This window comes from Xyrauchen texanus, chromosome 25, assembly GCF_025860055.1.
Source record: "Xyrauchen texanus isolate HMW12.3.18 chromosome 25, RBS_HiC_50CHRs, whole genome shotgun sequence".
Lineage (NCBI taxonomy): Eukaryota > Metazoa > Chordata > Actinopteri > Cypriniformes > Catostomidae > Xyrauchen > Xyrauchen texanus.
In genome coordinates, this window is record NC_068300.1 from 26,187,773 (window position 1) to 26,202,570 (window position 14,798).

At 38.3% G+C, this 14,798-nt stretch overlaps 1 protein-coding gene across 1 annotated transcript in view; it reads left to right on the forward strand.

Annotated features, from left to right (window-relative positions):
* arhgap4b (Rho GTPase activating protein 4b) overlaps positions 1–12,747 on the forward strand; it is a 48,115-nt gene extending 35,368 nt beyond the window's left edge. The window contains exons 15-25 of the mRNA XM_052091364.1: positions 2,515–2,575; positions 2,676–2,753; positions 3,290–3,418; positions 3,725–3,830; positions 3,935–4,165; positions 7,634–7,689; positions 7,937–8,108; positions 8,794–8,883; positions 8,976–9,143; positions 9,762–9,843; positions 10,678–12,747. Coding sequence (XP_051947324.1) covers positions 2,515–2,575; positions 2,676–2,753; positions 3,290–3,418; positions 3,725–3,830; positions 3,935–4,165; positions 7,634–7,689; positions 7,937–8,108; positions 8,794–8,883; positions 8,976–9,143; positions 9,762–9,843; positions 10,678–10,884 — 1,380 coding nt within the window. The 3' untranslated portion in view covers positions 10,885–12,747. The remainder of the gene's footprint in view (positions 1–2,514; positions 2,576–2,675; positions 2,754–3,289; positions 3,419–3,724; positions 3,831–3,934; positions 4,166–7,633; positions 7,690–7,936; positions 8,109–8,793; positions 8,884–8,975; positions 9,144–9,761; positions 9,844–10,677) is intronic.
* Positions 12,748–14,798: the final 2,051 nt, after the last annotated feature.

The following is a 14,798-nucleotide window of genomic DNA, read 5'->3' on the forward strand; positions in this document are numbered from 1 at the left end:
AAAGACCAGCAAACCACATTAGGCTGGTTTCAGTAGGGTTGGTTTGAGCTGGCTAGTTCCCCTTGTAAGCACACAAACATCCCCAAGACATCTGAGCAATTCATTTGGAAAATTGCTTTCTAATTATATAAAACATCTGAAAAACATATTTAAAACATCAGATTTATCTAGATTTTTAATCATACTAAATGTCTCCTGAGGCATTAGTTGATTGTTCTTGTAATTTCAGGCAGGGGCTGTTTTACAGATGAATTATGGATGAGCAAAAAAATAAATAAAATCTGCCAGATAAATACAATTTCATATAGACATCTGGGTAACACAAGTGTGTTATCATGGGATGTGCTGGTAGACTAGCACAGCCATGTTGTTCAGCAGAAAAGAATGATCTATGGCAGAAAAGAATGATCTATGGCAGAAAAGAATGATCTATGGCAGAAAAGAATGATCTATGGAAGCTGGTTGACAATGATAGTCTTGCTGTTGGTGAAATGAATAATTCCTAATGTTTGTTCCAAACCCCTATTACTTTCTTTCCTCTGTGGAACACAAAAGGATATGTTTTGCAGAACGTTAGGGACTGACAACTTTAGTCAACATTCACTTTCATTGCATATTTCTTCCATAAATTAAAGGTGATTGGTATTACACTTCCTCCCTTCCACTCTCACATTGTTATTCTAATGTGGTGGAGTGTCTAACTACACCCTGCATTAGCAACGGCTGGTGTATCTCTTCATCTTAAGTGGACAGTAAATCTATGAGATGTGCACTCGTTACACAGCTAATAATTGGATAATACAGTCAGGGCCACAGAACTGCTTTGCCAAATACAGTTTTTATTTTGTCTTGAATGCTTGATCAATGGGTGCAGCAGCCCTGTGACTATAAAAGTGACATTTTTAAGTGGATGGAAATCATATTTAGGCCAAGGAAAATGGTTAGACCCTAGCAATGCTAACATGTGTTGTTTCTGACACCTAAAGACTCCATGAATTCAAAATTGACATGTAATGAAAAAAAACAGACTCTGGCACTTCCTGTCTTAGTGTGTTCCATTCAATTAGGAAATTCCAACTTCCAACAAGTAAATGTGCAGTGGAATGCATCTTGAAGTCAGAATTCCAGGTTGGAAACTCATGTTGAAATTTTGCTGCGATGCAGGTACATGACGTCACGCAAATATGTCAGCACCCAAGGAGATTTAAGAGTTAAACATTCACTTTTGTGAAATAATATCCATCAATGAGCCAAAAATCCCACATTACATCATTAAACAACTTTTAGCAAACGTTTGCAGAGACAGGTGATCAAAACAATTATACGCTTTTGATAATCATTCACCTGTACAACAAATGCTAGAATTGCAGCATCGTTTATCAGTTTGATTATTAGGAGACATATCTGGTAACATTCGCACACCTGCTTAGCAATCGGGGAGCATTGCAGTTTTGTTTGTTTATATGTCAGTGGAATGCCTATTTGGTCAGAGATTGGAAATATCAAGTCGGACTATCCCACATCAGACTTTGAATGGAACACAGCATTAGCCCCAGATAATTTACCATTACCAATTTACCAGAGGTCTGGCTGGCTACGCAAGTTGACAATATTCACATTAAGCAGATATGTATTTAAATGTATAGCCTTTCTCTTTTGGGAAAACAGACTGTGGCAGCGGGGGCGTGGTCAAGCGCCCTTCCGGGAGAGAAAAGCGTTAAAGGCGCTTACCACGCCCCCGCTGCCACACAGACCAAACATTTTTATGACTCATCTTGCACTACAGAGAATTTTGTCCAAGCAAATGCTCTTTTATTTGACAAATGGCGCACTAGATACTTGCGGACTTATCTATGATCTCCACGAGACTGAAGGGTGTCCCGTTTGTCATTTTAGGTTTCAGAAACGTAAATAACTTCCTGCTTCAATAAGAAATACATCAACACAGGAAAGAAACTTTCACATGTCAAGTGATTTCATGAGGTCTTTAAGACACATTTTGTCTAGTTAAATCTAAATTAAAACTGGGACATTGTCCTGATGTGTTGCTTTTCTTTTAACCTCCTTGTTCTCTGCTTTTGTCTTTCTCTCTCTCTCCCTAATCTCTTCAATACTTCCTCTTTCTGACTGCTTTTGCATTTGCTTTCGTTTGCTTTTGTGTCATTCTCTCCTTTTTTCCATGTGTTACACTCCTTCTGGTCATGGCACACAATCTACTCCTCCTTTGTACTTCCCTTCTGTCTCTCTGGCTCTCTCTGTCTGCTTGGCTGGCTGTGACTGCAGAAGGAGAAGGCAGATGTCGAGGACCCAGGTACTGCTCTTTCTCCATCATGCATGCATCTGTGTGCATCTGTGCGCAAAAATGTATTCTGCACTGTTTCTCTATGCACAGTGTTCCTTATACTTCATAAGTATATTTATTTCCCTTCATGATTCCTACATATCTCAACTCCTTTCCAAATATTCAGAGCATAATAATTTTGTCAATTCCCCTACGTCCCCTCTCACCATCAGAGCTCTGGACAACAGATCCCCCTAGTGGTGGAGAGCTGCATTCGCTTCATAAATCTGCACGGTAAAACTGTTAATATCAAAACAATGCCTATTAAAGTTGTCAGTATTAATTGAAGGTCTGAGTATCCAGATATGAATATGAATTATTAAATTTTTTTCAGGTCTGCATCATGAAGGAATTTTCAGAGTGCCTGGGTCACAGACTGAGGTCAATCATATCAGGAATGCCTTTGAAAGAGGTAATATATTATTTAAAAGGATAGTTCTCTCATCTACTCACCTTAATGCCATCCTAGATGTTCAGCAGAAGAAAGAAAGTCATACACATCTGGTATGGCATGAGGGAGAGTAAATGATGGAAGAACTATAATTTTTGGGTGAACTCTCCCTGTAAAATAATTAACACAGTTGTAACAATATACCACAATGTCCTTGTATCAATTCATGTGATAATCAATATAATTATTATCATTATTTATATCATGACCACAAATACTATTATAATTATAAAATATTAAAATGTTTCAACATATATATATATATATATATAATGTTATTCCGTTTATGTTTCATGAATATTTAAATTATATATTGAATATTATTAAATACATATAAAATATATTAAGTATATATATATATATATATATATATATATATATATATATTTATTTATATAAAATCTTTTTATTTATTTATCATAATTAAGTGTAAAATGCCTTTTCAGTCTGTTACTGTTTGTCACTCTTTTTGATCTAATTTTTTTTATGTTTCTCAGGAGAAGACCCGCTGACTGACAGTGAGAGTGACATTGATTCAGTGGCAGGGGTTTTGAAGCTTTATTTCAGAGGTCTAGAGAAACCTCTGTTCCCTGAGGAGAGCTTCAGCCAGCTCATGGAGTGTGTCCGTAAGAAGCCTTTTATTTATTCTTTCTGCTTCTGTGTAATTGTGTGTATGTGTGCAGTGCACGTATGTGCATATATGGCCTTTACTAACAAACAATTGTATGTATGACATTAAATTGGATAAAATATCAAAGCATGCAAATGTCCTAATATTTATTTGGGCCACTATATCTATGTTATTATATAGTCTATGCTATTATCAGTTGCTTCTTGAATCTTTTATTCACTGAAGTTAATATTTTAAAAGGTCTCAATTTAGGTGCGTTTACTACATTCTATTTCCCTTTTGTATCCTGTGAATTTTTTAGAGATTGAGAATATGACCGAGAGAATAGCGCAGATAAAGTCATTGGCCTCATTCTTCCCTAGACCCGTTGTCATAGTGATGCGCTATCTGTTCGCCTTCCTTCATCAGTGAGTCCTGCTTTCTTTACCTTAAAGTCTCTCATAATCATTCCAAACCTGATTACAGTATGCAGTGATAAGACCTCTAACTTATTTTATGTGTATCTGTGCAGTGTCTCTCAATATAGTGATGAGAACATGATGCAGCCGTATAATCTGGCTGTGTGCTTCGGCCCCAGTCTGCTCAGAGGGGTGGAGATGGGTGGTGACGAAGTGACCCTGGCACCTCAGATCAATGACCTTGTCAAGACCATGATCCTTCATCATGAGAACATTTTCCCTGGGCCTTCGGAACTCCCAGGCCCCATTTATGAGAAATGCATGACTCTCGAGCAAGAATACTGGTGAGTTTAAGGCCAGAAACATACTCTATGCAAATATGTTCATAACACAATGCAAGAACAGGTTGCATTCTCAAAGTTGCCAGAAGGGCCACTATAGCAGACATTGCATGATCTGCCTGCAACCAGACCAAGCATTGCCAAGCATTCCTGTCTGCGTTTGCGTACTTGCGTAAAGTATGTTTCTGCCCCAAGTTGCTTCTCAAATGATGTACTATACAGTATGTACATGGCTATCTTTTTTATTAATTTTCAAAAGTAGAATCATCTAAAATGAAACGCTAACCATTTTACTTTACTACATGGAAGCATTTGCTGTTTTCGTGCTTGGTTTTGCAATTACCTAAATATTTATATAAAAAAAAGAATACTCCGCGAGTATTGATGTTGACTACCACTGCTTGAGTCACAAGTTCGAATCCAGGGTGTGCTGAGTGACTCCAGCCAGGTCTCCTAAGCAACCAAATTGGCCCGGTTGTTAGGGAGGGTAGAGTCACATGCGGTAACCTCCTCGTGGTTGTGATTAGTGGTTCTATCTCTCAATGGGGCGTGTGGTAAGTTGTGCGTGGATCACGGAGAGTAGCATGAGCCTCCACATGCTAGGAGTCTCTGCGGTGTCATGCACAGCGAGCCATGTGATAAGATGCGCAGGTTGGCTGTCTCATACATGACTGCGCCAACCCAGAGAATGATGTAGAGGGAACCCCCAATATCACCGCGCAATATGGTATTAGAAACCTCTCAGCCCTTAGGCTATTTGTCCACATGTGTTTTCATAGAATTTTGGCTTTTTTACTACTACACATCATCCTCTATAACTTCAGATTCAGATTAGCCAGGTCAGTTATAACATGTGTTAGCGCCATTAATGAAATGCATTGTTGTTGTTTTTTTCATTAGGCCTAACAAATCAAATTAATTATTAAATAACTAATATCTATGAAGCAACAGTTTTCATTTATTGAGAAAGGCTGACATTCGAGCAATTTATTCTATATGCCAATGTAAAATTCAAGAGCTAACTAAGCTTTAATGCTGCCGTTAATTTTGCATTGTTAGATCGCCTTTTACACATAAAAAAAAACAACAAAAAAAACAATACAAATGCTAATATTAACAATGCTAATCATAATATCTATCTTTTTTCACACTAAACAATGGTGCCAAAAGTGTCTCTTTTCGCTTCCTGGCGGTGATTTTGCGAATGCGCCTCACGTGCAAGAATTTAAAGGTGCTATATGTAATATTTTTACTGTACTAAATCATAAAATTACCATAACATGTCATTAGAGAATTAGGAAACATGCCAAGTTGAAATACTGGCTTCTCCAATAACAGTGCTACATTCTACTTGGAATGTTCCTTTCTGGTCCGGAATTTCTGTTTATGTCTTGGCCTGTGTGATCCCACCAACTGTCCACTCACCAATAGTGTTTCGCCACTGCCGGGTTGCCAGATTTGAACAAGTTTGCAGGCAATAAACAGTGTGTGCTGCAGCTATAGAAGTCAGCAAATGAACTGGATCAGCGATAACAGATTCCATCCGACCTAAAAAGCCTCGTCATCCGTCTAAAAACCACCATGACCAGAGGCGTAGTAAAACAAGGATAAATATTGGAGATGCCTTTGGATGATGGAGACAGCTTAAAGCCCAGAAATCCTATAAAACAGATGCTGAGTTGGCAAATTTGCACGTCAATATTCTGGCAACCCACATGATCTTCGAGTCTGGGGCGGGGTAGACAACTCTCCAATATTTTGAATTTGGACCACAGTAACCATTTCAAACGCTTGTTGTCAATCTTACATATAGCACCTTTAAAGTTTTACCGTGGCAGTGTACTGCATGCGATATAGAGTATAATTTTCATTGAGTACCTACTCTATACTCACGCTGCATACTACAAAATGAAGTAGAATAGTGCAGATGTTTGTGAAATGGGACAGAAGTTTAGGAGTAAGGGGTTGGTCACACTTAATGCATTTTGTGTCTGTGGCAGGGCGGAGGGCGGGGCCGGGTCGTGATCATACACACCTGGTCCCTTATCAGGCTAATTAAGCCTCCGAGAGGGATAAAGGCTGACTGCGTAGGATTGTGCGGGAGAGAGAGATAGTTTACGGACATGTCCGTCATGTGTGTTTGTGTCTTCTGTTTTAAGTTTTATATTAAACAATTATTTATATTGAAAAGCCGGATCTCGCCGCCTCCTTTCCATTTACTTCTTTACAGTGTCCATCTGCATTGTTTTTAGTTGTTTTTAGTCTATGGTGCATTCAAAACAACCTGGAGCTGAACATGGTAAAAACGGTGGAGATGATTGTGGACTCAAGGAGGAACACCCCAACAATGACCCCCCTCACTATTCTAAACAGCACTGTGGAAGCAGTGGAGATGATTATGGACTTTAGGAGGAACACCCCAACATTGACCCCCCTCACCATTATAAACAGCACTGTGGCAGCAGTGAAGTCCTTGAGGCTCCTGGGCACTACCATCTCACAGGACCTGAAATGGGAGACCCACATTGACTCCATTGTGAAAAAGGCCCAGCAGAGTTTGTACTTCCTTCACCAGCTGAGGAAGTTCAACCTGCCACAGGTGCTGCTGATACAATTCTACTCAGCAGTCATTGAGTCTGTCCTCTGCACTTCAATAACTGTCTGGTTTTGTGCAGCTATGAAAGACAAAAGACAGTTGCCCCCTGCCCTCCCTTCAAGAACTGTATACTTCCAGAGTGAGGAAAAAAGCTGGAAAAACCACTCTGGATTCCAATCACCCTGTCCACTACCTTTCTGAACTGTTGCCTTCTGGCTGACGCTTCAGAGCTCTGAGCAGCAGAACAGTCAGGCACTGGACAGTTTTTTCCTTTGAACAGATCCATCTGTTCAAGGGAAAAAGCAACAATTATGTGCAATTCACAGTTTATCCTTTTATATTTATCCAACCTCTTCTGCCATTACTTTCCCTTGCACTGTATAATAACAGATTTGTATTTAGATTTGCTGTGTGTGTGTGTGTGTGTGTGTGTGTGTGTGTGTGTGTGTGTGTGTGTGTGTGTGTGTGTGTGTATAATTTATTTTCTATTCAATTTGTATTTTTGTATTTTTTATTATTATCTCTCTTGTTGCTGTTTTTGTATTGTTGTGCACTGGAAGCTCCTGTCCCCAAGACAAATTCCTTGTATTTGTAAGCATAACTGGCAATAAAGCTGATTCTGTAACAAAGATGGAAGTCTTTGACTGTTGTGCCACGTCTCACTGTTTTTTACCATCTCACGCAGGGGTACCTTGTCAAGTTAAAAAGAGCTTAGTCTTGAGACACCTGTATTCTGTTCTGTTTATTGCACAGCGTCTAGCTTTTTTTTAGTGCATTTGAATGCGTTCGGTGTGAACAGCCTCGAAGGTTTAAAGCTCACTTTTGCAACATGTTAGTGTTGTTTCATTTTATGTAACAACAACCTCTTTCTCCAGTGAACCCATCACAGAAGAGGGTGAGGGCGACACTGAACATCTTCCCAATGAAGATGGTAAGAACATAAAACACACATTATGCAAAGATATTATTTAAATCTTTAAAATGTTAACAATTGTTTATTATCTCAATGTGTCCATGTTTGTTCCATGTTGGGTTTTCGACATCATGCTGTGTTGTTTGTATTCCATGTTGTGTATGCCGTATTTTGGCATATTGGGCATCCTTGTTGTGTGTGCCATGTTATGCGTTGTGGGTTGTTGTTGTGCTTTGTGTTGTGTGTGTGTATGTTGTATGTGCAGAGTGGGAGGCAGTGGCTATGTTTGATTATGTTGCACGCTCTGCAGCCGAGCTGTCATTCAAGCAGGGCGACAACCTCCTACTCCACAGCAAGGTCTCTGCTGATTGGTGGAGAGGGGAAGTAGGCGGAGTGAAAGGCCTGATCCCACATAAGTACATCAGTGTGATCGAGGGGTGAGAGCATATTCACCATAAACTTAAACAAAATGAGGTTTCTTCAAACATTAAATTGACATAAATATTGCAAAAATATTTTCTAACTGTAACAGTTATGATTGTTAATTCTCTGATAACTAATGAATCTGAAATTCATTAATTGTACATTACAATGCCAAAGAACTGACTAATAAGAAGCTCAAGAAATCAGTTTTCAATGTACAATTCTGGATGATATTTGTGTCACTTAGATGCAACATTTAATTTGACATGAACAAAAATGATACTGTGAGGGACAGAAGCAGTTAGTTTAATGTTGTAATATTGTACAACCCATGAGGTTTTTGAACGACTGAAAATTTGTGGAAAGTTCAAACTGTAATGCTGTTCATACATTCTCTCATTTAATTAAATGCAACAGTTTATGTAAGAAATTTGTTTTACAAACAATTCACACAGAAATGTGTTCTGCTTGTGTTTTGTGAACGATGCCTATTGAACGGACTGTAATTCTGTCCCTCGCAGCCTTCTTTTTGTTTGCATCAAATTAAAAAAGATGGCAATTATAGACTAAGGTCTATAGCGGCTTCTTGACTAGAACCAAAGTAACTGTTCATAAATAAATATATTCCTACAATTCATAAATGATCATGGTAGCTTTAGCAACTTATCTTCATCCCATTGTCTTCTCATCCTCTTTCAGGGTGGAGCGTAAGGTCAGAGGGAAGGAGGACAGCAGAGGGGGCAGCACAGGAAATCTAACAGAAGAACAGCAGAGCGAACACAGCACCCGGTACATTTAGTCAGAGCACTGCTAATAATGGACCATGGATATTCTACACAGGCCCACTGACATCTTACTGTATGTTTGCTGACATTCTCCAGTATGAGGGTGAACAGTGACAGCGCATCTCTGCCCGGCCGGCAGAGGACAAGCAGTGGAGGCAGTGGAGGTGGGAGTGGAAGCCCCATACAGAAGCTCACTCTGCAGGTGCCCGAGGGACGACTCATGCTTCCTCCACAGTCATCTGCAGTTGCACGCCAGCTATCAGGGTAGGAGAACAGAAGGTGCTGTTTTCATGATACCAACAGCTGAAACTGAAATGTTTTATTAAACAAGAACATGACCACCACAAACCTCAGTTAGGATTTCAACCTATTTTTTAGATGTCAAAAGCAATGTTTATGCTGCTTTTTATAGTGTTAGAGGCCCGTCCAGTCAAATGCAATGCAAACACTCTGTCAAGGTGAAATAAACTAGAAACCAAACTAGCCACTGCAATTGCCTGCAACCTAAAAATCTATCCCTACATGATGCAAAATGATGGAGGAGTCAGTCCTAACAGAGTGTATGGATGCGCATGTGTGTGTGGGCGGGGGTGGGGGGGGGGGGGGGGTTGTAATGTTTACAAGGACGTTTTTTAGTTTACTACTGGTAAACTGGTAATTACAAGGATATTATGCTATAAATGTGGTTTGAGAACATGTCTAGTGTCCCTATAATTCAAATCACTTTAGTTTGGCTTAGGCCAGCGTAGTGTTCTGGGATCTGTGTATTTCAGTTCAATGTTTGTTTAAAGTAAAAAAAGGACATTTTTATTTATTTTATCTATAACTCTTTACCTTGACATACTCTATGTGCCTATGTCTATCTCTGTCTCTCTTTTGCAGTCATCAAGAGCGCAGACACACTTTAGACAGTCTGAGGCCAATAGGAGGAGCAGCAGACAGACAGACAGTACATATTGATAAGGTCTGATTCTCTTCATTGATATCTCACTTAAAGGGATAGTTTACCCAAAAATGAAAATTCTGTTATCATTTACTCACTTTCATCTCAGATGTGTATGACTTTCATCTGCAGAATGCAAACAAAGATTTTTAGAAGAATATCTCAGATCTGTAGGTCCAAGGGAATGGGTACCAAATTTTGAAGCTCCAATAATAAAAAGTAATCCATATGACGCCAGTGGTCAAATCCATATATTCAGAAGTGATATGAAGGGTATGGGTGAGAAACAGATCAATATTTAAGTCCTTTTATCTATAAATCTCGCCTTTCATATTCACATTCTTCTTATGTTTTTGGTGATTCACATTCTTTGTGCATATCGCCACCTACTGGGCAGAGAGGAGAATTTATATTAAAAACGGACTTAAATATTGATCTGTTTCTCACTCACACCTGTCATATCACTTTTGAAGATATATATTTAACCACTGGAGTAGTATGGATTACTTTTATGATGCTTTTATGTGCATTTTGTAGCTTCAAACTTTTGGTACCCATTCACTTGCATTGTATGGACCTACAGAGCTGAAATAGTCTTCTGAAAATCTTTATTTTTGTTCTGCAGAAGAAAGAAAGACATACACATCTGGGATGGCGTAAAAGATGAGAGAATTCTTTTTTTTTTTTTTTGGTGAACTATCCTTTTAATACTGGGAAATATGTTGCTCTCCAGTTTGAGTTTTGAAAGGAAATCAGATGCTCATTTGCCACAAAATTACAAATAATTTGCATGTAATAGCACTTTTTCCTTCCGTTTCTCTTTTCTTCTCTTCAATTTGTCTCTGTCTCTCATAGGAGGTCAGTCGGCAGATGAACTCTGTCTTTAAGGAGCTGTTGTCTCGTAATTCTCCTCAAGAAGTCTTGGGTTCGAGCCCTCCTCCCTTCTCCTCCCCCACAGCCATTCCTTCAGTATCTTCCACTGCTGCTCGGCCTCCGGTGAAGAAGGGAGGTTTCGGCCTGCTTGGGAGAGGACTCTTCAAACCCCAAGACCAACAGGACTGAGGGAGAGTGGAGGATGATCTCTGAGTGAATACGAGTATGAGTGTTGGGGAAATGCCAAACTCATTACAGATATGAATATATTTTTCCAGACATACAATATGTGGTACTCTTTATGCCTTATTAACTTAAGTGTATTAAAGGATTCAGTTAAATCATAACCAGTCATGCGTCCCGTGATTGTTTATGGTTGATTTTTTTTGTAAGGCCAATTTATTGATCCTGTTATTAGTTGTATTTGTGTTTTAGCTCTGTCATTGTCTAAAGACAACAGTTAATCTGATCCTCAGTCAAGAGTTTCCGACTTCATCTAATTATCAATTGCAGTGATGTCCAGTGTCTGTAGTTTGTTACTGTAGTGTTATGCAGTGTTGCTATGGAGATACATACAGTATATATCTGCTGATGATGTATTCATGGAGTACCAGATGGCAGACCAAAGTGTTTAGAAAGTCCCTCAAACTATGTAGACACTGAATGGCAAGTGTGATGTGGGAATGATGTCTATTATAGACAGAGTCCACATTGTTTATTTTAGAAATCGATATGTCACACAGAATGTAAAAGATGACATTTATGAATCCAAGTGTCCCATTCAGTTGTTGTAGTTGTACTATTTATTAGACCTCAGGTAGATTCCATATTTAATTTGACATAAATGAAAACCAGGCTGAGAGGGACAGAAGTACTATGTATACAATGTGTCATACTGTTGTTGTTCTTTACTTTACCCAAGTACACGTATGCAAATGCAAGCACTCGTCCAAAGCATTGCCATCACGTGGCCCAGTTGAACATGCATAACGTGCGTTCTTGCGCTACTGTGGCGGTAAGAAACCTTAGTACTCAAGGGGAAGTTAGTTACATTCAAATGTCTGTGCCATTAAACTGGATGTGTTATTATTCTTGTGTTATAAATTGCTATCAGTGTTGGGTGTAATCTGATTACTTTTTCAGAAAATAGTGTAATATTATATTTAAAAATCTTGTAATTAGATTACAGTTACTGAATTTTAATTTAATTATTTTTTAAGTTCTTTTTGTTTTGTTTTTTTTTAATTTCTGTTAAATTAAACCCTGATAAGGTCTATTACAGGAGAGATTTTTCTTTAAAGCTTTATTTTTTTATTAGGTTTGAAGTTGAAGCTGATTTTCGCATTTCTTTTCTACACGTGCATAGCTCAAGAACTGAATCTGTATACTTAGACAAAGTATATTGTACTGAATGTACAACATGATAACTATTAAAATTCTCCAGTATTTTTATCAGTAGGGTTATTTAGTATTACAAACCAATGGAAATAACTTTGCTGAGATTTGTTTTCTATTTAATATTAATTAAAAATTAATTTGACCTTTTTGTTTGATTTGTTTTTACAATTGCTATTCTTTAAAAACATTCTATTAAAAAGGAGCCACCACAAATGCATGCAAACACACTGGCATGGATGGTCTTGCGTGGGAACTGGTAGACCGGCCAAAATAAGCACAGTTTTGTAGCCTCCTTTACCCCACTGGCTCTATTTTCTCTTTGCCACATATGAAAACTTGCAAGACAACTGTGAAGACAAGTGCCACCAGACACTCTGAGCAGCTCAGGAAGTGTCAAACTTGGGAGAAAGACAGAGAAACAAGAACTAACTGGAGAAATGATAAAACTGTGAACAAGCATGTGCAGTCACAGGAAGTACAATGGCACTCACTTCCTTTTCACTGCACTAGAGCACATAAATACAACCCTGGTCACTTATCTCCCTCGACTTCCACCCAATCACTGAAAAATGCCCACTTAGTAGTGCGTTTCTGTTAGATTATATCATCTTTGATGTATGGATTACAATATAATCAAAATAAATAATATAGATTCTGAAATACTGTGACTTCTTTTTTTTAAACATTTATTTAATATTCTTCCATATTCATGCATAAAATAGTGCATACTGAAAGAGACATGGTGTGGTTTGTGTAGTGGCAATAAAATATGAACACTTAAGCCACACTTAAAATGTATGAATGTCATTGCCACCAAGTGGCATCTGCTTGAACTTTCTCAGAATGTCCTTGTCTTAGCCATTTTTGCTATTACTTTTAACCAACTGGTCCCAAGGTAATTTTGAGTGGATGTATAAAGTCAGTTCCCCTCATGTTTACACAGGTGTTCTTGTAGAGTTACCACAGGTGTAGTTCATAACATGAACTATGGACATGATCCACTGACGTTTGACCACCAGTAAGTGTCCAAATAATTTTTGTGTTCATCATTCAAATGATTTAATATTTTTGTGAAATGCTTTGCTTGAAAAGGCTACTTTTGCTGTCTTACCCCTTGGTTTTATACAGTACCAAGAAAAAGTATGTAAACCTTATGTAATTACCTGCATTCATATAAAAATTTGAAAAATTATCAAACACAATCTGTTTTGTCTAATAACACACATATTATTGTATTGTTTTAGTACATACTGAATACATTCAAAACATTCACAGTGTAGGTTGGGAAAAAGTAAACCCACTAGGCTAAGACATCAACAAAAGCTAATTAGAGTCAGGAGTTAACAAACCTGGCATCCAATAAATGAACCGAGATTGGAGGTATGAGTTAAAGCTACTTTGATTTGAAAAAAATGTAAAATGTTGCTACTCACAAGAAGCATCTGCTGATTTGGACCATGCCTCGCAAATAAGAAATCTCAGAAGACCTACGATCAAGAATCGTCACTTTGCATAAAGCTGGAAAGGGTTACAAAGTTATCTCAAAGACTTTAGATATTCATGTCCACAGTTAGACAGCTTGTCTATAAATGTAGACAATTTGATACTGAGGCTACTCTCCCTAGAAGTGGCCATCCAGCCAAAGTGACTCAAAGGGCACACCACAAAATGCTCAGTGAGGTAAAAAAAAAAAAAAAGGATCCTGGTGACAGCTAAAGACTTGAAGGAAATATTGGAACTGGTTAATATCTCTGTTCACGAGTCTACTATATGAAAAACAGTAAACAGGAATGGTATCCCACTGTAAAGGAAGTCGCTACATTCAAACAAAAACATTGCTGCACAGCCTAAGTTTGCCAAAGACCACCTTGACATTCCACAGTGTTACATCTAAAATGTTTTGTGAACTAATTTAACTAAGTTTGAATTGTTGATTGCCATTGCTGAGGGGAAAATTAATTCCCCAGCTTATCAAGATATGTTCAGGATAATGCCAGGGTGGCTGTGCACCAGCTAAAGCTCGGTAGAAATTGGATGATGCAGCAGGACAATGACCCTCAACATCGGAGTAAGTCCACTACAGAATGGCTTAAAAAAAATAAAAAAATCCACATTTGGAGTGGCCCAGTTAGAGCCCAGACCTTAACACAACAGAGATTCTGTGGACTGACCTCAAGAGAGCTGTTCACACCAGACATCCTAAGAATATGGCTGAACTGAAGCAGTTCTGTAAGGAAGAATGGTCCAAAATTCCTTCTGAACATTGTGCAGGTCTAATCCGCAGCTACCAGAAACGCTTGGTTGAGGTTATTGCTGCCAAATGAGGTTCAGTCAGTAATTAATGTAATGGTTCACTTACTTTTTACACAGCATTGTGAATGTTTAATGAGATGTGTTCAATAAAGACATGAAATATTGTAATTGTTTGTGAAATATTGTAATCTTAAGCACATTGTGTTTGTCTTGTGACTTTGATGGAGATGAGATCCCATTTTATATATCAATTAATGCAGAATCAGCTAATTCTAGAGGGTTCACATACTTTTTCTTGCCACTGTATTCTGATACATGTGAGGAAACTGGTTGTGTTGAATAGGGTTAGCCTAGTAACCTGATCATTGGAGCCCCCTTCATTCCTCTCCCCAAAATAACTTTACCCTCAGCCCACTCATTCTTCACTGGGTACAGACACATTCAAACATAAG